Here is a 27,160-nt window from a genome sequence, read left to right as displayed (position 1 = left end):
AAGGTAAAGTGTGATTTTTGTGCTAACTTAAGTTTATGTATATACCCAGTAACCACGTTACTAAAAATAGAAACAACTTCAAAAAGAGAAGGAAGCTGTTGAAATATTAATGGGTCAAGTGTCAAGTGGCAGATGTCGTCTGTCCTTCGTCTTCAAGCTTTTAAGTCTTGGATGATTTGAAAGTTGTAAAGAAGGATTTATCGTTACCATAGTCCCCAACAGGAGAGAAATTACATTTTGTAGCAGTATACTAGAAATTCGGGAGAAATAAAATACATTAAGACATAAACAAGGGCTTTGTTGACAAGTTAGTTTGTGGTCATCTGTACAACAGGGTGCTATCCTCAATTATTATGTGAATCGACTCCTGGAATGTATGTTTTATACTATTATATATATAAAAGTTATTCAGCTTACATAGTTTCTCAACATCCACAAAGTCCATTATCAGGAGACAGTCACTGTTGGTTGAAAACATCTGTATAAAAATGTCAGATATTCCAACCTCCACCTTGTGGTGTAAAGAATAGTGTTGGGGGCCAAGACAAGATCGTCTATTCCCACTTGACTGTCACTTGGGAATACCTTTATTCCCCTTGCAAATGGACCTGTTGTCAACAAAAATTGGACAAGCCTTACGCGGTTCGTTTCTTAGTCAACCAGACTTTTTGTCTCACATACCCGTAATCCGGCCTGCTTCCGTGTGTCTGGTGCATCGTGTAGCAAATCGTGAACACAGATCCCCGGTAATGTCTCTCTGAACAAATTTGTAAAAACTCGAGTGTCTTGGCTTAGAGATCGATAGCTTGGCTCTATTTTTGTCCACCGAGTGGCTGAAAAAGAGAAGAGTGTGGACGTGGCTGTTCGTCAACAAAAACTTTGACACCGCAAAACGTTAGAAAATGTTGAATTCGGGAATGAGAAAAGTAAGGTTTGAAGAACTACAGAGACTGTTACAGTGAGGATAAAACAACCTATCAGATGACTGCCCTCTAAAGTATGGCCACTTATTCTTATGTAAAAAAAAGAAGCAATTAGGAGAGCAAAAAAACTTTAAATTAAACGATTACCTGTACCTTCCTTTCTCCACCTGTTTTTGGTTCATTATTGTTTTCGTTAATTCTTTCATTTTTTTTCTATTTATACAGTTTTCTTATCTTTCTTTTTTGCCGAAGGTTAATTTCTTTGTTTGTTATTTTTAGTTTTCTTTTTGCTGCCCTTTCACCTCTTGATTCAAACCCGGATGTAAGTCCCCGTTCAGAGATTAACAGCTCGTGTCAGAAGAAATGTCGGTAGTAAGGTCTGAAAACACTGGACCCTTTCCCTTGCCATAACAAAAGGACATCAGCGCTAAGTAATCCTGGCAAGCAGACAACAGCAATGGCGTGCTAAGACCCTGTTTGTTGACTGTGACGTCACTTCCGATCGCCACGTGCACTGGCGCTGCTTGCTGCACGTGCACAAATGGAGCAGCAGCCCCGGGCCGTCGCGTGCATTGGCGGCTGCTTGTCACGTGAGTATTTATTTTCGCTAGCTGTACTGTTCCGCTTGACTTGGCACGAGGAGAAAATCTGTAAACAGAACCTACACGAGAATGTGTTTGTCTGTAGCTGCGGGACCTCGCCAAGCGTTAAGTGGCTTCCAGCGAACTGAGAAGTAATGTTACACCGAGCTCTCCGAGGTCTGAACCTTCTCCCTTGCCTCCCAATTCCCTTCCTTGGTTGGTTACCAACAATTGCAAGTTTCTGAAGCATGGCTGGAGTGCAGACTGTTTTGCCGCCATGAAGATGGTGGACGCCTACTGGGAGATGAGCAGATGTCTTGGGAAGTGCAGACTAAGACTTTTTCTGCAAGCACTGCTGAGTTCTTAAAAGCTCGGAGGGTGTGCTACCACTTCAGGTGACTTCCTTGCCTTCCAGCTGAGCGACTTAAGGGTCTTACTTCTCTGGCATCTGCGTCATCAATTTCTCTCTCACTCCATTTTCTTTTCTCTTCCCTCTTCATGTTATATATATATAGAGAGAAACAGAAAGAAAGAGATAAAAAGAATAAATTGTCATATTCTTGTCATTATGAGCAAGCTCAAAAATGGTGATAAAGCGGGTGTGGAGTGGATCGAAGAACATCTATTAGCGAAGAAGCTCTAGAATGTTCTTTTTGATCCAGTGCAAATTATTCTGTTTTTATGTTCCTGTTGAAAGAAATTTTGCCTTAAAGGAAGGCTGGCAACAGCTTCCCCTTCTGAAAGAAGCAATGCCACCCGAGCTTCCTTTACACTGAAATTAAATACACAGCTAATCTCGCTCAATTCTTGAGGGCAGACCACTGCATTTTGTAAATGACTATCTTTGTAAGGGAAGCTACCCCGCCCCACGACCCAAGGTGTAAATTATACCCGTGAATTTTGCTAAAGTGTAAGGTTATTACGAAAGAAACAGGACCTAGGGATGTGACCTGTGGCGCACAAAGGAGACCCTCACTGGTACATAACATCTCACATTGCCATATTTGGAAAGCATTTTCTAGATGAAGGGAGATGATTCTGTGAAATCGGTAATAGAATGTGAGGACGAATACTTTGCCCAAAGGCAGAGTGTCCAAGTGCCTCAAAGTCCTTCTGCATCGGCAGTGTATTGACAAACACGCCCAGCATGGTGTCTGACACTCCAATGTCTCCAACATTTGCCCCCAAAGCACTGGTTTCCTGAGTCCTTCACCAACAACTTTCCCAAAATTGATTTTAAATATTCTGCGCGCAAACACACGCACATACACACAAACACAAATGAGAAATCTTAGACAAAGGTCACATGGCGAGAGAGAGAGAGAGAAGCATAGGCATCTCTGATAGACAGACTGTCGTGGTAAGTGACAAGTTTTTGATGGATAAATACTCACAGTTAACTAATGAAAAAGGCTTTGAGGAGGTGATGGCGGCAAAATTTTGTTGTCTTACAAACCTACTTCTTGTTTTTGACAGAGTTTTGACTGGCTAGAAATAGACGAACACCAAAGAAACAAAGAAAAGACAAAATATACACATCCCTACAAAAACAATTTCGGGATTGATACTGTGAACACTAACTTGCAATGAGATTTTCAAAGAAAAGCAGATTGAGCCTGATATCCACTCTGCGTGCGCCGCCACCGTTGGGGAGGATGAGCGGTTGGCGGATGGTGAGGACAGTCGACCTCAAAACCAGATGCGGACGTGCTCTTCACCTCGGACAAAAGATAAGACAGCTCCAGGCCGGGATGAGACAATATCCGGTCTTTATACTTTCGATCGACCTGTGAAGACGAGGAGCACGCGGAGCAGATGGGTGAGAGGAGGAGGAGGAGTAAATGGCAGGATGGGGAGCTACTAGACGGGAAGGATGCTCCATGAGAAAATGTCATCTTCCCACGGGCATCATCGTTTGTTGCTTTATTTCACCCCTCAGGCGAGGTTACATGTGTAAATGAATAATAAACAAAGATAAACAGGGCAGATTGTAAGACAAATGTAAGGAAGCAGTACCAAACTTAAACATTAAGAGGAAGCAGACACAGGGAGGAAAAAGAAAATTATGATTATGGACGAATGGTGAATGTGTATTTATATACATGGATGTATACATCATGTGAACATGTTTATATGTATGTGCGTATAAACTGTGCGATATCATCATCATCATTATTCCTTTAGCTCTGATTGGCCGAGGGCAACTAACATCATTACCATCAACTCTCGACAGCTTTTTCTGGTGTCTGCCATTCTTCAAGATACTCCTAATAAGAGATTAGCCGACTCTTGGTTGTTGTCTGCTCGTCTTTCTTTTGTTTTATTAATTAATTAATTAATTTATTTATTTATTTATTTATTTTATCCACCCTTGCCATTGATAGCGTTCGCTTGTATGAAGACATGCATAACTTGCTCGTTGAACTTGCAGACAAAAAAAATAAAATAATTAAATTTGGCTGCCACCAGAGAAGGGGGAGTCCTCCCACTTGTTGCCAGTCATGCCGGCTGTGGTGTCTCGGTGGCGGCCTTGTCTCGCAAGTCTGTTTAGCTGCTCTTTACAACAGACTTTTGCCAGGGGGACGATTTCCATCGATCTCTGTGGTGGCAGCGACATCTTTGATGAGGCCGCCTGTCAGCCGACCACGTGGTGCTCAAGGTCGTCTGTGATGTGTCCCACGCTCCACCGCCCAAGGTCGTCCATCTCTTGTCCTTCTTGACGAATGCCCAATGTCTTCATTCCTTCATCATTCTTGGTGCCATTTTGAGAGACTAAGCTAAGAGCCTCGTTCATCATAGTCTTACAGACTGTCATGGACCCTCGTTATTGTCCTCATCATAGAAGTTCAGTCAGGCGGAAAGAGGGCGGGTCTGGTGGCCCAGCAGTTGTTGGCCCTGTACTTTATTGATGTGTCGCCAGTGACGTATGTACTGCACTGCTTAGTGCTGTAGAGATCTTTATACATATAAACACATATCCTGACAGTAGACATGATGTGTCATGTGTAACTAAATACTGTGTCGTATGTCAAAAAAAAAAAGAGGGGGGAAGGGATCAAGACCAAGAAGAAAACAACTCAGAGGAGGTCCTGGTGGAATGGTTTGCCATGAAATCCCTTTCTGCTGGTCGATTGAAGGACGATAAAGGGAGTCTGCAGCTCGCCGGGTACCGTGTGATCGAAGCGCCCTCTGTGACTGGCGACACGTGGCGACCTGCGACATCAGGCGGGCGGGGGGGGGGGGGGCTGCTGCTGCTGGTGCTGGTGACTACAGATGAACAAAGAGTCAGTGCCAGTGTGTCAGCCACTCGCTTGACTTCATCCCCTGGACTAGTCTCGGTCCTCAGTCTGTCTGTATGCGTGCGTTCGTGCGCGTTTATGTCTTGGTATTTCTCAAATCAAGAAAGCAAAACTACTCTTTGAACAAGCGAATTGCGGTGTGTGAGAGAGAAAGAAGGAATGAAACTGGGTTAAAAAAGAGGAATTGAGACAGTCATGGAGGGACAGAAGAAGTTGAATAAACTAATGCAGACAATGGTAAAAGCCCAACAAAACAGTGTAACATGAATCTAAGTCGTCATGACCACCTGTAATCATCGTTGCCTTGGTCACTCATAATCACTTGACAAAATGGATCGGCTAATTGGCTCACACAGTGGGACAGCTTGAAGCTATTCTTCCCATTCCAGACCTCCAACTCTCTGGTCGTCTTGCATCCAGGTCACTATTTCATAAACCCACTCGGTCATAAATACTCTTGTCCTTAAACTCCTCCACCCAACTGACCTGTTTCTTCTTGACATCTGGATTTTCTCTGCGTCAAAACTGAACTGTTATTTAATATTAACAACGGTCAACGGTCTTTTTCATCTTTGTGTTAACAAAGTCCCTGGCACTTGACACGATGTACAACTACGGGGACACCATTACTTCTGCCTTTGGTTGAAACAAGATTTGAAGACCGCGGGTGCTAAGAGGTCTCTGTAGCTAATGTCAGGGTGGCGAGCTATTCAGTGGATACAGAGGCACCCACTTAATTAAACTGCACTCGGCGCTGTCTGGCCCCTAACTCCATTACTGGGCCGCCATTGTGGGCCTGCTTATCTGCCCCACATCACGTGAGTATCGACATGTAGCGGCTTGAAAGCCCGGACTGACTCAATGAATACCTTTTCAAAGTCTCCCCCCAAAGAAAACCTTAAACAACCTTTTGTAGTGAGCTTTGAGGGAGGGTAGGCAAGGGCAACTAGCGTCTGGCGCGCGAGACAGAAGACCCTGGAGGTAGTGGGGTACTTCTGTGTGTGTGTTTAGGGTGTTTGTGTGTGGATAATTATATATCTGTACCTCTTTGTATTTTCAAAGGAATCAGTCAGAAAAACAAGAGAGAGCGCATGCGTGTGAGAGATTATCTGTACTTGTCGGTCAGTGTGTTTGTGTGTGTGATAATATTTTTCCTGTGTAGACAATGGAATTTGTTCATGTACGTGCTTGTCCGACCACAGGAGAGAGAAATAGGGTGGAAAACAAACAACAAAAGAGGTTCGTGTGACAATCATATTGGTAAACACACCTGCACTTAGTCTAGTGGCCTAGTCGCTACATGCTGGTTTACACTTCATTCCCACACTCAGTGAGAAAACAACCAGCACACGACAGACAAATCTTGGCTCTCAGACGACAGTTCCATCCCTTGAACCGCCATTAATCTTTATAAATCATTAACGTCTGTTCGTCTCAGACCTCAGGGACTGCTGACTAATCACAACCTGTAGACTCATTCACCTCTAGTTGAGGAACAACAAAGACGAGTCTGACCCTGTCATGCTAAGATAGTGAAGAAGGAAGGATCGCCGAAGTCGTGAAGAAAGCGGTCGCTCGTCTGTCAAGCGTTCGCCGGCTGGTGTGTAGCGCGCGGCTGACAGTTCGCCGCGTAGCGCTCGTAGATAAAGCCACGGCGAGCGCTCGCGCTCTCTCAGTCGCCAACATCAACAGGCGCAGGAGCCTGAGCCTACACCACAGGGCTCCATCCTCACAACACCGCCATCGTCGTCACCGCTGCTGCTCCTCCTCTCTCATCTCTCGTCGGTAACCATGGACCACTTGCAGCGCCCCTCGCCCCTCCCGGCTTCCTCCGATGCCAGAGTGGTGTTTCCGCACTGGCTCACCTGACACGCAAAGGCTTTTGTGCGGCGAGCGGCGGAGGCCTTGGGCGAGAGGTACCCGGTACCCGGTGTATCTCGTGACGATATCTCCCGCCACGCACCGCGCCGTCACGACAATCAGAGCGAGGCTGCCGGCGCGGGAACGAAGTGTTGTCCCTGGTTCGCCTCTCATCTCAGCCTCCTGTCCTTCCTCCTTTCCTGAATGGAATGCCTCCGAGGATTTTCTGCTTTCTTTCTTTCACAACGGTTCAAGACTGCATCGCCCTTCTGTACGTGAGGAAACACACAGCGGCTTCTGATTCGATGAAGGAAGTGACGTGGTGGATGACGTCAGAGACACAGTCAGCTGATCTGTAAACAAAACCTCTCGTGGTGGTGGAGTCGTACTGGGGTCTCAGTGGGGTTGTGATATCTCCGACTTCTTGTTGGAGACGACCTCTGTAACCGAGGATTCTGTCAGTCGAGGGCGAGAGATCAGTGGGGACGGACGACATTCGAAATCTGATGAAAGGAAACATCGACTCGTCGACGATACGACGATGACAACTTCTTGATACCCGGCACAGAATCCAGCTATTATTTTGTTAAAGCTGTTTCTTCCCTCATTTTGTTCACAATAAGGATGCCTGACATCACGAAGGTAAGTAATTTGTCTTTGTAACTTTAGCATCTGATTCCTTCTACTTACATTCATGCTTGGTGCACGATGGGTGTTTGTTATCCACGACTTTCGCTTAAGAAAACAAAAATGATTATATGTTGGTACATGAGTGTTAACTTAAAGCATTTATTTTCCTGAAATAAATAAAACATATCATGTTTATTAAAATTATGGGTAGTAATTAAACGTTAATCACAAAGCCTCACTGCATTCAGTGTGGACTTTGTGAGACGATTACATGAACTATTGACAATATGCTTCTTTATGGGTGGTTATCACATAAACCACAGTGAGAATATGCTGCTCACAGAGGTCTGTAGCTCATAAAACAAAGCAGCTGTAAATGTTTATGAGGCGAGTTGGTTACATGATCCAATAAGCACATCCGCTGATTTATGAGAAACATAAAAGAGACTAGTTAATGAGATCCTACATCATTAGACAGGCGGCGATGATCTTGCGAATATTAGTTCAAGGAATACAAGATGCATCAGCTTCATTTACTTTGAAGTATAGAGAGCAAAAATAAATAAATAAAAAAAATCCACTATTTATTATTACTTACCTTTTGAGGCTAAACAAAAAGGTAATTCAGAGGTTTGTGTGCAAGTATCAGTCCTTTGTATTCTAATCCCACTTCTTTTAATTTTTGTTTTTCAATTTTCCTACATGAAACTTATGAGTGGCTTGGACAGTTTCAAAGCTGACATACTGTTGCAGATCGCTGTTGAAGTGCACGTGCACACACACACACATACACACTTTACAAATTACATTCTGTCCTCAAAACACAACAAACAGAGGCAGGAGGAGGTACAGACACCATGCCTCACAAACTCACTCTGGGGTCTCCCCAAGTGAGTAAAAGAAAAATAATTTGCAAGCTAAACATGAGCAAGCTGACAACTACTGACTGCTGTTATCAGAACCCATCAACACTTTGTTAGTTCAACACAAACAAAAATTAATTGCGCGCCTAGGACACGAACGCTGATGCGGAGGAGTTCATAGGTCAGAAACAATGAAATATTTGATTTTTTTTTTTTTTTTTTTAAGTAGGCAGAGCCACGCGAAAGTGTGAATTTTCTGCTTTTGTTATCATGTTTGCTCGTTTTGTTGTTTGTTGTTAATTTGTTTGAGGGAGAATCAATTGAAGTAATCGTGTAACGACGTGCGTTAGACACGTGACCCAGCGTGGTAATAACGAAACAACAAAGAGATAACTGACCAAAGCTCACATCATCCTGCGTGGACACGTGGTCCTTATGTTTATCGTGTGGACACAAACATTCCTGACACGTAAACACGTGTTCATCGTGTTAAAGCACAAGACTATCGCGTGTAAATTCCAGAATTTTCTGAAGATGGTCACGTGGTTCGTACTGAAGCGAACTCTACGAACTGTGAGTGTTGTCATGGATACAAGGATGAGGACCAGCGGCAATTGGAATCACCTTTGATGCCGATGTTCAGTCACCTGGCGCCAGGTGCTGCTGCCTACCCACACCTGAGCTGCTGGCACGAGGCTGCTGTACACCCCACGATCACATTACATCAGCAGTCGTCGTCATCTCACCCACCCGACCATTATGTGCTGTGACACACACACCGATCCATACCCGTGTTCCAGAAGTGGGTGACGTGGTCATACGTGGCTGGTATCGATCTCACCGTCAGAACACAGACATACGTCCTCTCTACCATTACCTGTCGATCCTTTTACCTGGAGGACAATGCTGGAGCCTTCATGAGGGCTTTGTCATGTCGGTGGTCATTGTGTGAGGATGTTGTTAATTGTATGACAGTTAGAAAAGTCAGAGTATCACATGTGATCACCTTTGGCTCTTTTCAAACGGGTGTTAACAATTAAATGGTGGAAAGAAAAAATTCAAAAGCCAAACATCCAGGAGCTAGAGATATGAGTGTGTACGTTTGTCTGTATGCGTTTGTGTCTGTGTATTTATTTGAGGTGCATAAATAAACTCCATTACCACCTTTTCACCGACGTGTCTTTCAGCTCTTCATTCAGACAATTGCAGTCGGTCTCCAAGGCATTTATTAAGGTAATTTCAGTCTGTCACTGAGGCTCGTAATTCAGACAATATACCTATACAGTATATTACTGCACTCCTGACTTACCCTCCACACCCTCCACACCCTAGTGACGTGTCAGTAGGTGGCGCCGCTAGTCACTGCTACTGAGTGACCTCCCATCCCGTACACATGCAAGCTGGGGAACAGAATGGAAATTAAAACTCCACACAGTTGTTGACCACAAACTTATGCAATATTCATGTCCATTATTGCATCAATAGAGGTTGTGACATCGGTCAACATCAGACACTCGCGCCTTTGTGCGCACATTTGCGTCTGCATTGGGTCGGTCTGTGGGATTCACACACTCTCACACACAGGACTAAACACACAGCAAAGTAAGGACACACACACACAAAGTAACCCTTATTCATACATTTACATACAATGTATCCATATTGAGAAATTAAAAGTTTTAACTCATCAAAGCTGAACGTGAGTGTCGACGACGGGTAGGTTGACAATATTTTCTCCTGAAAAAATTCAAAACACTGGTCTGTACCAGTCCACGGAGGCATTCATGTTTCCACACTCTTTTGCAAATGAAAACAAAATAACTCTATTAGGCACGTGATGCTATCAGACCATTATCGTGGATCCATCAAATTCCCCTTCTTTAGTCCAGACATCTTCATGTACCCATTAACATCTAACGAAGAATTTGGCAGAGTGCTGCAACAGACGCCGGTATCATCACACCGACCTAATTATTTGTTTATTGAATTGTGACACCAGATGTTTCCCTCTGTACTGGGGTAAGGCAGGATCTAACCTTTTCTTCTTCCGACGGGCACGCCCACCTCTCCCTGCGGCTGGACTGTTGGTTGTGACAGGACTACACTGGAACCGTCTGCGACACACGACCTGTGAGGTCAGGCGTGCTGGTGTCTGCTCTCTGCTCCTCTCCTCACCTTAATACCATTTCAATCAGCGCCTGAGGCTGGGGATGTGACCCAAATGCTGTCTCCTGGTCTTTGAAGGGATTCACATCCTTTGACTGACTTACTGCCCGAGGCTGCCTCTCTTAGCATGCCTCTTTTATATGTCCGTCGGTCCGTAAATCCAGTTGTCAATCTCTCTGTTAGCTTCTGTGTGGTGGTAGAGTTGGTCCTGATGAGATTTTTTTCATGGATTCCTACTCGATATATGTGAGTGTTATTGTGCAGATAAGTATAAGGATGTTATATTTGTGTGTGTGTGTGAGAGAGAGTAGCATGTGTATGAATAAGTGCTCATTCTAGAGAGCAGATGTGATGTTCTGAGAGTAGCAGGTGCGTGACCAGACAAAATGTATTCAAGCCAACGTCCAGCAGTGCTTACATGATTACGAAACATTTTTCTCTTGAAAACCTTTCAAGAAAATGCTTGTTAGCACCAGAAGACTGATATAATTGGCCACTTCATAGACAGCACGCTTCAGGTGTATCTCGCAATTAGGACGCCCCAACACAGAGCAGCGCCAGCAAGAAGCGGGGCATCCACTGGCAGCATGGCGGGCCTGAGAGGGGAAGTAACTCTGACGTACACATTACACGTGGGTTGCGTGCCCCGCACACTAACACTACGCGTGCTTCACGTGCATCGTGACTGCGCATGCGTGAGTTCTTCCTCTTGGGAAAAGTGTGTTTCGTGGTCTCCTGTAATCTTGCCCCGATGTTTAGCTCCCTTGATCTTCAGATTTCCTGCGATAGAAAGAAACATAGTTGAAAATGAAAATGGTTTTCTTGGAGGAAAAGTGAGGAGTTAGAAAACCTGAAAAGCAGTTGAATAGCTGTAATTTGAAAGTGTCAAAGGCGAGGCTAAACAAGCATTGGCGTAGTAGAGAAAATAGAGAAAATATGAATCCAGGAGTGGTGAATATTGAAGAAGGCGTGAGTGAGAAAACAATGATAAGAAAGAGAGTTGTGAAAGAAGAAAAGATGAAATCCATGAGAAGGAAAAAATTAAGAAAGAGCGAAAGATAGAAAGGTACAAACGACCAGCGTCTGATCGTTTACAGTTGTAAAGGTCTTCGAACACAGTTAAAAGAAACAAAGACAAAAGAGGAAAGATAAAACATACGAATGTTACACAAAGTGAATTAAAATTAAAAAAAATTAAGACAAATACACATGTACAAACGCATACTTACTATGTATATATATACAACTCACATGCGCTCCAGCTCATACAAGGTTGATTTCCATATTCAGACATAATTCTCAACCACATAATCATAACTTTAACTGTTTTGTATCCAAACCACATAGTGTCATGCTGTCATTGTGCCAACACTTGTGACATGTCTTCCTAATCATGTAGTATCTCATTATAATGTGTCAATACTGATGACCTTTGAGCCCAGGTATGTATTGTCACAATATTCTTGTGTTAGTAGTGACTTTCCCTTCCAACCCTGAAGTTTCATCTTACAAATTGTTAATCACAACTTTTTCTTCCCCTCTGCAAGCGAAGTTTTGCTTACTCTACACCAGAGCTCTTACCTCGTACATTCCATCCTGTCTTCGCACCCACTTACCTTCTCGGGGCTGGAGGAGGGAGGCAAGAGATAAACGAAAGAGAGTGCCAGACGGTCACGATGACCTCTCGACTGCTGAGTTGTTTGACCCTGAATGTTTACCTCAGTGTTTAAAATATTAATATTCGCTTTTTTCAATGGGCAGATGGCAAAAAAACTTGACAGCTGAGCTTAAAAACCAGACGACAAAAATCAAAACCTTTTTCTAGGTTTATTTGAAGACTGATGGTTGTAACGTGTTTCTGCTTGGCTGTAACATTTTTCACCTGTAAATCATGTTTTTGACTAAGTAGTCATACTTTTATACCTTTGGCTTGGTAGTAGGGTTTGTGTTAAGGTTAGGCGGTCATTTTTGTTGTCATCGTTGTTTGTCTTTTATTAAGCTTATTAAGTGTTTGCCATCTGCCCACCGAAGAGGTCGAGTATTAAAATTGCTAACATACTCTTCTGAAGAAGTGAGAACAGGAGGTTGCACATGAAGTAACTCGAGGATGGTGTAGGTGACTGAGAGGTATGTCTGGTCAGACAGTTGTTGCTGCTTCAGGTCGGAATAAAAAAAAACTGTCAAAATAGCTTTTCTCTCACTGATTTCATCAGTTTTATGCCATGGACAGCCAGGTGCTGGATGAGCAGATTTCAGTCCAAACTCAGCAGAAGGTACTCGTCGACAATGACGCTTCTGGTAACTTAAAGATAAGCTTCACATCAAAATGATATCTTGGTCTGGAAAGCTCTAAAATGCAATTTTAAACCTTGTGAAAAGGCTGCACACGTGTGTACAACACCACGATGTCTGTACTATGCAAACACACGGGACATCTCATTCCTTACCTGATAAGTCAGCTGCCCCACGAACACTTCCAAACCTGCACTTTCATAAAACACAAACTACTTGCCTTTCATCACCAGTGATGATGTGGCATCGGTGCTGCAGATAACCGACGATAACTGTGCCTCTCTGCCACGGGGCCTGAAAGGGTCTCGCTGGCTGCACTCTTGAACTTGGAGTACAGTGTCCATTAACACAGATAAAAACAATCTCGTACCCGTCCGGGTTTGGGCTCTAGCCACTCAGCCATGCCCTGGCCCCTTTAGACTGAGCACTTCGACAAAAACTCCTCGCAGACATCTTGTAGTAGGAATCGCATCATCAATTGCTGGGTTTGAGTTGCTGATGAGTTTTGATGAGCTTTGATGAGAAAATCTTGTGATTTGCCCTTGTTATCACAGCTGTCAGGGTTGCTAGTGACATTTGGACAGGAGGACAGTGCATCTGAGTGGTGATTGGTGTTACTGAGAAGGTACAACTCTTGTCTTCTCACAATCTGCCAATACAAGATATTATTTCGCATTTAAAACAAACACACAAACACACGATCTTACTTCTATCATCACGGATTATCTCCCCTCGCTCTGCTTGCTTCCCGTGTGGATGCTCTTTGCCAATCGTAGGAAAGGGACACAATCCCTGCCTTTGATGTGCAGGGTGCTCTCTGCTCTCGCAAACAAGGTGTGGAGGCGGCAACTTTGAAGTTGTGGCCAGTTCCATTGTGGTTGTCTTGCTGAGATCAATGAGCAACTCAATGCTTCAACAACTCCATGCTTGCTCTTTGCTTGTGGGTGCCATGTGGCATCACGGGTACACCTCCTGGAGACCCAGTATGGGTGTCCGAGAAACAAAGACCTTTCTCATCCATCCAAGCATCTCTCTCTTTTTATCTGCAGTAGTATAATAATACATATGCATGATTCAAACACCCAACGGTTGTTGACTTGCTAATACATTCACACCTGTTTCAAAAACAAAGCTTTTGGCATAAAATTATACACACCATAGAAAAGAGTAAGTTCATTAAATTTATCATCATTATTATTGTTTCTTGCTGGATTTGTAAAGTGTTTTGAGTCCGCTTTGAATAGCGAGAAAATGTGATGAAAAATCTCATTATTATTATAAGTAGTGATATTAATAATTATTTTTAGACAAACAGTCTACACTAACACCAACCAAAATACAGCCCATTTTTAGAACTAAAGCGTTTCCTGCCACAAAAATAATCACTTGCATTTACTTTCCTTCCTCAGCAATATTCTTTCATATAGTGTTTTTCCGTATTTTTTTTCTCCCCCCAGGCTTCTCATCTGCTGATCCTGATGTCATTATTAATGCAGCGTATGATCTCAATAACTCCCGCGATAACTGCCAGCACGGTGTTCGTTCATGAGAGCCTCTCATAATCACGAGCTTTGCTGAGGACCCCCACACCCCAACATCCCCCATCCCACCCATAAAAAAAAATGCAAAATGGACGCAGTTGCCGGGTATTGTCAAGATTTGAACTAATCAGCGTAGACTCGACAACCCAAGCATCCAAACCAGTGGAAGCTTCCAGTTTTTGTAATCCTCAGTGTAGTTGTTAAGAGAAGACAACAGTTTACTTTCTGCTGCCACCAATGTTCGTGTCGGTCTACCAGTTCTCTCCTCCTCTGAGACTTCCAGAGTCAGGAGTTGACAATGTGTCTTGTCCTGGTTAGCTTCCACACATTAAGAGATGATTACCTTAGCGTGACATCGTCTCATTCAAATTATTTTTATTTATTTTTGTGAAATATCTGTTTCTTTTTTCTTTACTCGTCACAAGAGCTTAGAAATTTGGTCGTAGCATTGAAAATAAGTTCAATTTCCTGTAGTCTGTGTGATTGTAATGATTGCATGCTTTTACAAAAAATGTGTGTTGTAATTAATTATTTGTATACTTCTGTAATCACTGCACTTTGTGTCGGCAAAAGGTAATGAAACTGAATGGAGCGTAGCTAAAGCATCTCCCACGGGGCTGTGTCCATCAGGGTCTCGCCACGGGCACCCATTAAGGTTCTTTTGATCACCCCGGGTGTGCACGCTTCACTGACACTCTTCGAGCTGCTGTCACATGCTTCAGGACAAACACGCACGCGAGCTGGTCTTTGAGATCGCTCGGGAAAATTATGAACATGTAAAAAGGAAAACACAATACCGAATATGTCTGGACGGACAAAACGGCCGAGAGAACTAGGGACAGAAAGAAAGAAGGAAAGATTAAAAAAAAATAATGAAATAAAAAAAAATAAAGAATAAGTGAATGTAACCAAGAAAGTGAAAGGAAATAAGAAGGAAGAGCGGTTGAGCCCTGAACAAAGACATAAATAAGACAGCAAGCGGAAGACGCACCAGATTGTCTCCCATTAGGAGATCTTCATGCGAAGGTGAGACGGGCTTACAGATGTGTCAGTGTGTTTCCATCCACCTCCCAGGCTTTGGTTTCCAGGCAGATGTCGCCAGCAAACTGCCCTGAAAGAAGAGGAAGACAGCAGCTAAAAGCCGCCGAAAAAATAAAAGCCAGCGACTGGAAATCCTCCTCCGCTGGAGGATCAGTGAGAATGTAGCCTCGTCTCCAGCCTCCATTTCAACTCTGATTAACATCGTTAGAGTCGGGTTCCACACAGCCTTGTTCCTTTTCCCTGCCAGGATAAAAAAGTCTTGTCTTCTTGTTTTATGTGTTGACTTCTGCTAGTAGATGTCGCATGTGGATTGCGCAGGTTTATAAATATTAAGTGAAATGCGACAGCTGGATGAGAGTGAAAGATGAAAAATAAGAACGTAAAAAGATGAATAAAACTGTTTTTATCCAAAAATCAGGTTATTCCATCTGAAGCTCCACCTGTGCTCAGGGTGGTCCACTAGGAAGCCATCTGTTTGATGGACGAGGAATGGCTCTAAAAGGATTAGTAGTTGCGAAATAAAACTACTGCGCGGACGGGGAGGGGAGGATGGGGATGGGAATGGGAGCTGGCAGGTGATGGAGGAAGGACTGAGGATGAGTTTATCACAACATCCAGGACTGTTGATGTTGGAGTCGCAGATACCGGCGTCAAACGTGTAGAGGTCGTGGCCCACATCCCGCGTTTGTAGACGGAGAAACAAGCTTTGTGAGCTTTTCTGATGATGTTGTGGAGGCTTTCACCTGGTCGCTCCAGTTCCGTGCACGTGTGTGAGAGACAGTGTGTTAGTGGTTTTGTCTACTTTTGGTTGGATGCTGGCGCGTGTGTATATATATAAATGTGGGATTATTATAAAACATAGCTTGCTTCGTTAATAGAAGCATCCCCTCCTCCTCGCCTTCCTTACGGTCATTCGTCAGGATCATGGAAAACATTCACTTTCACATCGATGCCGTCATCAATGCTTATTTATTAAGCTCGCGTGTGTGTGTGTTGCGGGCGGGGAGGGGGAAGGGAAAAAAAAACCCAGGATGCAGTTTATTGTCTTCTCAGACATCCCTTGCCTCTAATTTTTAATTCCTTGTGGTGCTGTCCACAGACACGATTCGATCCCTGCATGTTTGGAGGCAATACTTTGTCGAGACTTAGTTGACACAACTGATTCCACCTGTCATGACAGTGGTGGTAGGTCCTAGAGGGGAGGATCTTCTACTGACTTCATCCCGAACTCTCGTATTACTCATTTCACAAAAGTGCATCGTGGTCACGTGTCGTGCTCACAGCTCTCGCGGTCAGTCTGCGCGTGCAAACTAGTGCACGACCGACTGACACTCTTGGCGAGTGTATTAGTCATGTACGTATGTGTGTGTGTGTGTTTGGACATGTGTGCACAAGTGCGTGAAGGTACGCAAACATGTTTGTGAGAAAATAGAGGCGGACAACATCATCAGATGTCTGACGTTCATTGTTTCTTTTGTGTATTTTATTTACTTTTAGGTCAGACTTTAATTAAAGTCAGGTTTTGTTTATTTTGTTTTTGTTGCTGCTAAAGCACTGCTAACATTTTGTTGATTTTTTTCGATGGAAAAATACAGGCTGGGATGCTGTCTTTAAAAAAGATTATGCAAACGGTAATGAAGAAAATTACACAAATAATAAATAAAGAGAAAAACATTGTAGTCTTTCTATGAAACTGTCGATATACTTAGAGTATGGGAATAGAGGCGCACGCACACACACATGCACACACGCGAACGCACACACACACATACACGCGAACGCACACGCACATACCCACACACATACACACACGCACACACCTACACATACACACACGCGCGCGCACACACATACACACACACACACGCGCGCACACATACACACACATACACGCGTGCATTCCTCTCTCAGCTCCACCAGCTGCTAATGAAGGTGAGCAGGACTCAGCTGTTGATGCCCGCCTCCCGTTGATTGCGTGGCCGAGGTGCAATCTCGCCGGCGCGTGCGGTGCACGAGATGGAGGTTAGTCATCAGTGGGAAGAAGCTAAGACACCTGCGGTACGACAGGCTGACTGACACACAGACACAAGACATTAATTAAGGCTAGCAGCGATGTTAACAGCAATAAGAGAACCTCAGTCGTCACTTCTCAATAACAAAACTTAATTACTTCTAAAACCACTGGGGACAGAAGTGTGAACGAGTTGTTTGCTAAATTATAAATATTTGTGTTTGCATCATGTTCATTCATTCTTTTTTTCATCTACATAACTTAAATTTTACGCAAAAACTAAGTGAAAGTTCGCAAAATAGTAAAAACTTTTGTCTTGTTCTTGCAGCCTCATCGTCCTACAAAGCACATTTTAAAACTTACAGTAAAAGTAAATGCGCTCTGATTATAAATAAATTGTTTGCAGAATGTGAAGATGGATAAATCATGAATGATACCGTGATTTTATGGGCTTTCCTTGTTTCTTCTTGATTTATCCAAATGTCACCCGGTGCATTGTTTAATTTTGTGCTGTGGGCTGCACTCAGTCGGTGGGCTGGCATCGCTGTTAGTTTATTCTGTTTGACAACATTGTTTGAAGTTTGGTCCACAGCTTTCCTGATTGAGTTCAGGGTTGGCTTCCTTGCCATGATACAGTCTCAGTTGCTGGATCGGCATAAAACACCAAATTCTCTCTCCCCCAGTATTGCCTTCAGTACTTTTACGAATACTTTAGCATCCAGAACAGAATTTTGCTTGGGTTGGCGAAATCTTTTTATTTCATGACACATAATGCACATAGTGCATATTATTGTATCCTGAGATAATGACCCACTCAAAGTCGGGTTGTCAGCCCCGTAAATAAACTGGAAGTGGGTCTGGCATGAATACCCAACGACAGATATTCATAGGTTCCATTCAGACATGCGCACACAAGCCATTAGTTCCAGACTCCCAGACGCCTGAAGAGATTTGATGAAGACAGTTTCATGTGAGGCTTAAGCCTCCATCGTCTCGGGTGCTCTGTGGTGAAACACCAACAGTTGCTGTGACTGATATAAATATGCCGAATTCATTTGTAACCAACGAGAGTGTATCTGTAACGATTCCGTGTCTGTAACGATTCCAAGTGTGGAATAAAAGGGAACGACAGGAACATTATGTGAAATGATCGATGGCGTATTTGTATTACATTTAAATTTTTATTGTAAATTTTTCTTTAGATAAATACAGACCTATCATTAGTTTGTGGATAAACTACCTAACACGCGACATCAAACACCTGTGTAGTCAGGAAAGCTAAGATGCTATGTTCCAGTCTGATGCAACCGTCTTTGTCAATCTGTTGCTGCACCAGGTCCAATGAACTCTGTTTAGTGAACTGTGTGCACTCAAGAGATGTTTCAGCCGCTTGAATTCTTTCAGCCTCTGTTAAAAATGTCCACGGATAGATTAGGGTGGAAATACCCGGATAGCTCTTAGCGGTCCATTTTCTGAAAATTTTGATGTCTTAAAAACTCTTTGCGACGATGTACCCCACGCAGTTAGGTATACTGCAGGAAGCAAGGCTTTTCATTTCCTGCAAGAGGAGGTAATTTCTGCTTGAAAATTAACCCTCGGAGTCTTGATGCCCCCCGCGCCTGCCTGTCTCCCATGAAGTCCTCGCTGCTCGGAAAGATTAGCGAATTGCGTTTTTCCGTCTCATTTTGTTTGTGGCTTTTTCCCTTCTTGAAGGATCCATGAAAGATCCACTAAATTTCAGGATGTTTCCAGACCAGATGAGGGTACAAAGGGAAATTTATAGGCCGCCTCGTTCGGTGGGGTGTCGAGGAGCTGCGGAAACGGCGCGGACTTTAATTTACAAGTGTGAGACATCTCGACCCTCTCTGCCTGCAGTTATCTCCTCCTGCGTAAAGGAAGTTGTTAAACAAGAAGAAGCAAGAACTGCGTTTCCTTAAACCTCGAATTTATTGCTGTTTTGAATTCCTGTGCTTCCAGTAATGGTCTCTGCAGCGTCTGTGGTTCGGAATTTATGGAGGAAAGCTGTTTAAAGCCGCGCCAAGTAGTTTAATTCCTCTCTTTATGTCCATTTTGTGGTTTTGTCTTCAGTGTTCATGCAGTTTTAATCTTGTCAAAAATTGTTCTTTGCTACTTTTACAAGGATTGAATGGTATTGTCAATGATTGTGTAATCGTAAAATTAGAGGATAGGTCAGTGTTTAATGGAGATTAAAATACGATGCCCAAAGGTCTTCAGATATGTCAAAGTTGCCTGATATCTAGACATTGACCTGTTCACAGTGTTTCTATCAAGATGCAGGACATGTTCACAGCTTGTACATCTCAACACAGGCATGTTCACTCTGTCCACTATTGTCTCTCTAGAAGTAAGACTTATTTACAGAGCTGGCTGTCGGCCTTTTCTTTCTCCGTTAACCTCCATCGCCATATGGTGCAAATCTGTCATTGGAGGAAACATTTTCCAAATGCAGTTCGTTACAACTGTCTAGCTTTTTTAAAGACCTTAAAGCCTCTCTATTACCCAGATTCCAGCATTGATAACTGACGATGATAAACTTCTCACAATATTTTTTTTTCTCTTTTTTTTTTTTAATCGTGTTGTCATTCTATCAACACTTGTTCCAGAAAGATAAACATGTAAAATCGTTCAACGAGTTCTGGATCATAAAGAAGCAGGCCGAGTAGTCAACCCTAGCTCTTCCTTTGAACAGATGGTCTATTGTGCTTCTATTACACACACATTATCCACAAGCACTCCAGACATCACCCAAGAGAGGCTTCACCAAAGACAAGAGAACACGTTCTGTGCATTAAGGTGCTATTGACTTTGCTGTCCTCACAGAATCACTCTTGAGATCCAGGAAAGAAAATAACAATTACACACCTTCGAACCAGAATTTAATATCAAGAAGTTGCACACATAAATTCCTCTCATCTCCGACAGACGCATCCAGAGAAAACATTTATAGACAGATTCTCAACAGGGGAGCTTATCAAGTAGTGGTGATAATGGATGCAGGAGAAGTGATGCTAATCTTCTGATGGAAACACATATACACACACAGGCGCGCGCAATCTCTGTTCTCTCTTATTATCACAGCCAGTTGGCTAGCTCGAGAACGAGGCTGCTGACGTCACGTAATGACACGCTTGGTGTCAGATGTCTGCGCATGTCATGGTTTTCATCAGGTCACGTGATTTGTGAAAGCCGTTGTAGACAGCATCGCCGACGCTCATGTAATGTCAATCGAAGAACGCGGAACATGTCTTTCCCCGCAAAAGACAGGATGACGAAGCGTTCTGCTCTTACAAACGGATCGAAAGAGGGAGGACAACTGTGTAGGGGCCGACTGGACTGAGTGACTGCGGGGAAAAAATAATCTAATCCTACCGACGGATATGATCTCCCCATCTGTCCATTAATGGGACGCGAGTGTCCACAGGGGGCATCACTTTTTGTGAGCAGAGACTACATCTGCTGCCTAAAAATAATTTTTTCAGAAAACTTTTAAAAGAAAAAATCTAAAATTGTCGATGATAAGCTTGTTTATTGTTTCTTTTGGTTTATTTTGAATAGTTGTTTTATTTGTAGACCTTTTAGAACTGTTCTCACTATCTTTGTACAAAATGGTTAGAAAAGAAATTTGGCAACCATCGTCACATATTTTACAAATTATGTTCAGTAAACAAAACTCTGAAAAAACTCCCAAACATTCTGCTGCGGAAGGTGGTGTTTCTACGGCGAGGTTTTATGGACTTCTTTATAGAGGATGGCGCGCGAGTGTTGAAAGACGAGGGCTGATAGCGGGACCTACAGACAGCATCCACACAGCATCCACAGACCATCAGTATGGAGGCAGAGTGGTTGTGAGTTAATCCTGTTTTAAGTGTGTCTCGACGGCGGCCGTTTATACGGTGACGTCAGAGGCAACTGAAAATACGCGAGACGGACTCGCCAGAGGGCGCCTGAGTTTGTGCTCAGCGTGCTGAGAATGATGAGGGATGAATGAAAGAAAGTAGAATGAGCAGAAATCATACCTTTGGTCATGTTTTATCACGAGCTGGCCTTTTAAAATTTATGATTTCCTGTTTAGTGACCATGTTTGTCACGTGATAGTTCACGAGGGCAAACTTCTCACTGGAATGTTTCGGGTTTTTCATTATGCATCTTGTTGTCATTCACTGTAATGTCATCAGTAGGCCGATGATGGTAGTGATGTGACATTTCCAGGCACCACGGTCTTGTTATCGCTGACTTTTACATTTGGAAATTTCCATCGCACCTGATGCTCCTCGAGATGACGTCACAAGGTAATGCCCCGCGAGGCACGAGCGGAGAAAAGGTCGATGTAATGGCATAAAGGTCACACCATAGACAATGTTTCGAGTCAGATGACAGAAGTCAGGTAAGAACGAGTGAAGAGCACAGCTTGGTGTTCGGTGTAGCGGCCTTGACGATAGAGAGAATGGAGGATGCGTATTTTCTCTTCCTCCCATCGCAGCTCCTCCTAAGTGGCATCATTTCATTATACATAGCCGCAACCTTTTCCATAAGCCACTGGGGCATTATCTCGTCCATAATGCATTTTATGACTTTTAGTTCGCGCACCACAGCACTAATCCATATTCATTTCTTTTTTTCGGTCCGGATTTTGGTTCTAGTGTCCTGCAGGAAGGTTACATTTACATTTTTACTCTTTAAAGTAGCTGTGTCCTCGCCACGTTTTTGTCATTGTAGCTATACATACACCAAAAATGACAAGTTCCACATATGTGGCAAAAAACAAAATACAGTCAACAGGAGAAACAGTTGTCTGATGTGGATGGAGACAGAAGCAATGTCTCACCCTGGATCTGCAGACCATGAAATTTCTTCTTCGCGATATACAGGGAAGGTCCAACAGCAGTTGGCTTGACTTGCCTGTGTCACAGAAGACTTGACTATATCACATGTCATTGCCCTGTGAAGCGGAAAGAATCTTTTATCTCGTATACAGGCTCAAAATGACTGAATCCATAAAATGTAGACGGTCGAGGCCAGAGAAGCCCGTATTTCCGCCATCATGGAAATCTGTCAGTGTTCGTTTTTCTCTACATCTGCAAGTCTAATGTACAGTGTAACACACTCTGGCTTGCCATCCCAGATGACATAAACACGAGGAAATTCTAAAAGTAAAAAGAAGCCAACTCTGAAATATTGATTAGTTAAGATTCTTTTTTCATGGCAGACCTCTTCTTGAGGTCGAGTGTGGTCACCTCGACACAAAGACACTCAGTAGACATGCTCACCAACATTACTGTCTTGGCTACTCAACTCATTCCATGCTGTGTACAGAATGTCTTTTTTTCGCATTTGTTTATTTTTTTATTTCAAAACTGAAGGATGAATTATATTCAAAACATACCGTCCTTCTGTGGCCTTTAACAGAGCATTTTTCTGATTTTTGCAGGAAGAGCATTGCATGGGGGATTTGCATGGCAGCCATCATTACAACGTTAACGGCGTCTGACGAGGATATAAAACTATTTCCACATGGCCAGCTGTGAGCTGCTGTCCATATTCCTCTTTATAACAACTGCCACCTGCTAGTCCACAATATTCGCCCATCGCCCGCTGCTCTCAAGTAATGCCGTTCGCCGTCACGTGACGATTACGTGAAGCAAACTGCTCCATTACGTTGCTATTGGCTGGGTCCTGCGATGGTTCCAGAGCACCTCATGGCCCGCGGCTGTGAGCGATGCTAGTGGCTGGAGATGCTGACCCATGATGGCAGTGTGGTGCTGTGGTGCCGTCAACAACGAGGTCCAGACACACCTGTGCAAGTCTGACTCACCTGGTACGATACAGTCTTTCTGTTCCTGCCACCCAGTGACCATCATTCTCAAAAACCCTCAAGTCTTCACAAAATTTGTGTTTCCAAGGCAACGTAGTTCATTTGCTTTATTATAATAGAGAGATCCATTTTAATTGGTTGTTTTCTGTCTGATTTTGTGTGGCTTTTCGAAAATCAGCAAAAGAGTTTGAATTAAGTATCAGGAATATTTAACAGTTCTGAGCAGCGTTAGACGAATGATTGTAACACATAAATTTCAGTTTTATTTTTTCGACAGACGATAACAATGAACTGATGGTGCTTCAGGGTAAAGAACATCATTAGAGTTTAAACATACAAAGTGTGTATTCAGTGAAGTATATTCTACCGTGGTCCGTAGGCGAACACTCTAGGTCCTTGTAACCTCACCTGATCATCTCTGTCTTGTCGGAGACTACAAGTGTTTTGGGAGCTAGTCATGCGGAAATTTTAAATTCTATTTGCGCGCTGGAATGTAAACGAAAGATCAATGACATTAGACGTTAGCCGAGAACAGTGAAAAAAATAATTTGAAGAATTTGCTCCCTTGAGGGAGACCTTTGGCCTCATCTTTCTTGTGCCCACTGCCATGGCAACCCTCAGGGAAGCGGCCACCTCGGAGCGGATGCTCCACACTCAAGCCAAGTCTGCCAAGCGCGGCTTTCTCAAACGCCACAAGAACAAGAACATGTCCGGCAACGGCTTTCCCAGCATCCTGCCGGAGCATCTCGAAGTGGACTACTCATCTACCTCCACCAACTCGCAGTCGTTCGACTGCAAGCACCTGTCCCCGCAGACCGACAAAACCTACAACGAAATGCTCCAGAGCCGGCTCACCGGAAGTCACTCGTCATCCAACATCCATTCCAAGAACTCCATCCAGTCCCGCGTTTACAACTTCCTGGAGCGTCCCACCGGCTGGAAATGCTTCATCTATCATTTTACAGTGTAAGTCCGTTTGAAATTAAAGTTTTAAGGTTTGCTTGTCTGTCTGTCTGTCTGTCTGTCTGTCTGTCTGTCTGTCTGTCTGTCTGTCTGTCTGTCTGTCTGTTTGTTTGTTTGTTTGTAATGTCCGTTGGCTCCCATATGTCACTATTACTGAGATGTCACTATTTTACCTTAAAGTTTTTCGTGTATGTCCAATGTAGTTCGATCTACCATTCATTTATTCATTTCTTAGTTTATTTGTTCGTTTGTTGATGTTTTATTCTAAGATCTCATCGTGCATATTTTGTTTCTCTCTTTTGATCCACATCGAACATATTCTTACTCATAAATATCATTCATGAAAATTTACTAAAATTTTTCTCTTTCTTATGGTATGTTCCATGTTAAGTCTTACTTTGTCTGACTAGAGTTGTCAATTTTTCTTTGATCAAATATTGCTCCATTCTTCGATTTATCTTCCTTCGCTGTCTTGGCTGACAAAGAGGGGAGTGTACCCTCGCCAGCATAGTTTGTGGCTAGAGAGGGAGGAATCCTCGACTTTTTCAACATCACCGTTAAGATGACAGTTCATCTGCCATCCATATTAAAGACACCAAGGCTCTATGCTACACGGGTCGCAAGGGAAGTGAATTTAAGTCGCTCACAGTGTCCAGGGCACAGCCGTACTCCTTCCTTTTGTCGCCTGTTACCTCCCCTGATTAAACAGGGTCACAGTTACCTCCCCATGATCAAACAGGGTCACTTGGCTGGGAATGGAGTTTTCTAGCCACTGCTTCGATCGAGTGTTCAATGTCTGCGTCACAGTCAAAAGCCCCGACTACCAGGCTACGTGCCTTTCTGTTAGCCCCACACCCTGCACAGCTCCATTACTGAGCCTTGTGTGCACAGGAAGGGTGGACCCACCCAGCCATGCCTGGCTTACATGCAGTTTCAAACCTACTTTGTACAACCGTTAAGTGTATTTTCAAAACAAATACTTCTTGTGGATATCGACGATGATGGAGACAGCAATAATTCTTGACATGAATGTTTGAATGTGACTCTGTGGCGATGTGTCTGATTGACAAAGTGTCGAAGTGTGTGGCGCTGTAACCCAACCTCCCTCACCCGTCAGCTACCCGTGACTGAGTACATCGACGTCACAGCCGTTTGCCGAGGGTAATGAAGGCGTACAGACCATTCCCCTGACACTATTACGAGCCTTCATCCCTCCAGCGCTCCAGGGGAGGAGGTAGGTAGGTAAAAGCCGCTGGAATGACGTGCGGTGGGCAGACAAGGGTTTCCCTCCCGGCAGCTATTGATTGTGCTCCTCCATGTAAAGGCCGCCATTAATTATACTCGTCGTATGAACAGTAAGGGGATGAGATTTACTTTTTAGCTCCTCCACAAAGGTTGCGCACTTGATCTCACCGAGAAATGCCGAGGATTCACCCCGTGCACGTGCAGTAAGTACAGGTAGTCTCACAGCAGTGCAGTGGTTACAGGTAGAGTTAACTAAGCGGGTAGGGAGCGGGTAGCTGTATTTTTAATTTAAGTTTGTTTAGCTGACAGTCAAAAGTAACCTGAGTGGTTCTCAACCACATTCAGTCTGGTCTGTGGTCCTCCCTGTACAACGCATGTTTCGTGAATATTTTTTTGTAATATTGTTTTCCTTTTCTCTCTCTATCTCTCGCACATGCGCCTAACCCTTCGTTTTTCCTACAATGCCGTCTTTTTATTCTTCTCTTTATCTTTACATCTCGTTTCTCTTATTTACATTCCTATACTCTTCTTTTATCGATTAACCTCTTGTCTTCTTTCTGTCACTTCTCTTTCCTCTCACTTGTTTCTTTGTTTCTCGCTCAAATCTTTGCTGTACAGCTAAATGTGTTTATTCCACGAGAAGTGAGACCAGATGCAAATAAAGGAAAACCCGGTGAAGAACAACTGTTTTCTTTCTCCCAAGCTTAACCTGTGATTCCGTTAGCTCACTGTGATGAGGAAGCAGCTTCTGAAACCTTACCCCTGAAAAGTGACCACCTCCCTGCACTGCCGGGGGGAATAGAGTCTGGGGGATAGGGGGAATTCTAGGAATGACGAATCAAAGCCAGGGCTCAATAATGAAGTGCACACCTGTCTACAGCCAGGTAAGGGAGGGCAAGCTTCGGTCAGAACCGATCCCCCGCCCCGCATGGGAGGGTCCTTCAGTGTTTAGTGCTGGGCTGGCTGATGCTCTGGCTGTTGGTACCAGAAGGTTTGTCCAAAGGGAATGGAGTAGTTATTAAAATGTATCTTTATAGGTTTCCACTTTCTGTACATCTGTTCATAACTCTTCTTCTTCTTTGTGTGGAATATAAAAGTCTACTTATGACTATTTACTGTCTCTTGATGAGCTTGGTTCACCAGACACCAGAACTACTCTGTCCTACCAGGAAACCGAGCTGAGGGATGAAAGAAGATAATAAAGGGAACAACACGAATCAATATAATAGAGCTATGTAGTGTACAGCAGATAATAAGTTTAATTAAAGGTTTCACAATTAATCGCAGTTCATATGTAGGTGGGCTGAGAAGATGATGTAGAAGATAACTGGACTCTTCAGTTGCTATCGTCTCTCTATCCTGAGGATCTTTCGTATGCAATGTATCCCACACATATTTGAGGTACAGGATTTCTACAAGACCGCCTTCCCCAAAACCTGAAAGAGTTATGGTGGAGTTCTGAAAACCAACCTGCAAGCTGCATGCGACTGGCTTTTTATGAGCGGACGAAGACATTTACTGTCGTCTTTATGTGGAATCTCTTAAAACTTGACCTGCGTCTACTGCTTTGAACTCTGTGGATTGAGTATACACCCGGTCGTGGGGTGAGTGGAGTACTGGGTAGCTGACATTACGACTGTAACATAAAATACACGGTTTGCTTTTATGTAAAGCTTCGGCAGATCGCAATAGTAGTGTTGGACTGATTGTTTCACCATCATTTGTCGAGAAGAATGATTAAGAGTACCCAGCATGTCTGGATGGACGGGTGGATGGATGATTACATGGATAGTGGAATGGGTGTGGATGGATGGAAGTGACATGCTGGTTGATGAGCGCACAGTCACACACACACACGTACAGATGTGCTTCTCCTGACATTTTGTCTACATGACCACATCAGTCCTGGAGA

General features: G+C 43.6%; 1 protein-coding gene across 1 annotated transcript in view; it reads left to right on the top strand.

The window, feature by feature from the left end:
• Positions 1-6,272: 6,272 nt before the first annotated feature.
• The window catches only part of LOC112566252 (potassium voltage-gated channel subfamily KQT member 1-like), a 54,889-nt gene continuing 34,001 nt past the window's right edge, over positions 6,273-27,160 (top strand). Inside the window, exons 1-2 of the mRNA XM_025242307.1 lie at positions 6,273-7,305; positions 22,657-24,006. Coding sequence (XP_025098092.1) covers positions 23,648-24,006 — 359 coding nt within the window. The 5' untranslated portion in view covers positions 6,273-7,305; positions 22,657-23,647. The remainder of the gene's footprint in view (positions 7,306-22,656; positions 24,007-27,160) is intronic.

Source organism: Pomacea canaliculata, linkage group LG6, assembly GCF_003073045.1.
Source record: "Pomacea canaliculata isolate SZHN2017 linkage group LG6, ASM307304v1, whole genome shotgun sequence".
Taxonomy (NCBI): Eukaryota; Metazoa; Mollusca; class Gastropoda; order Architaenioglossa; family Ampullariidae; genus Pomacea; species Pomacea canaliculata.
The sequence above is the reverse complement of the archived record's forward strand: the minus strand, read 5'-3'. Positions and strand labels throughout refer to the sequence as shown.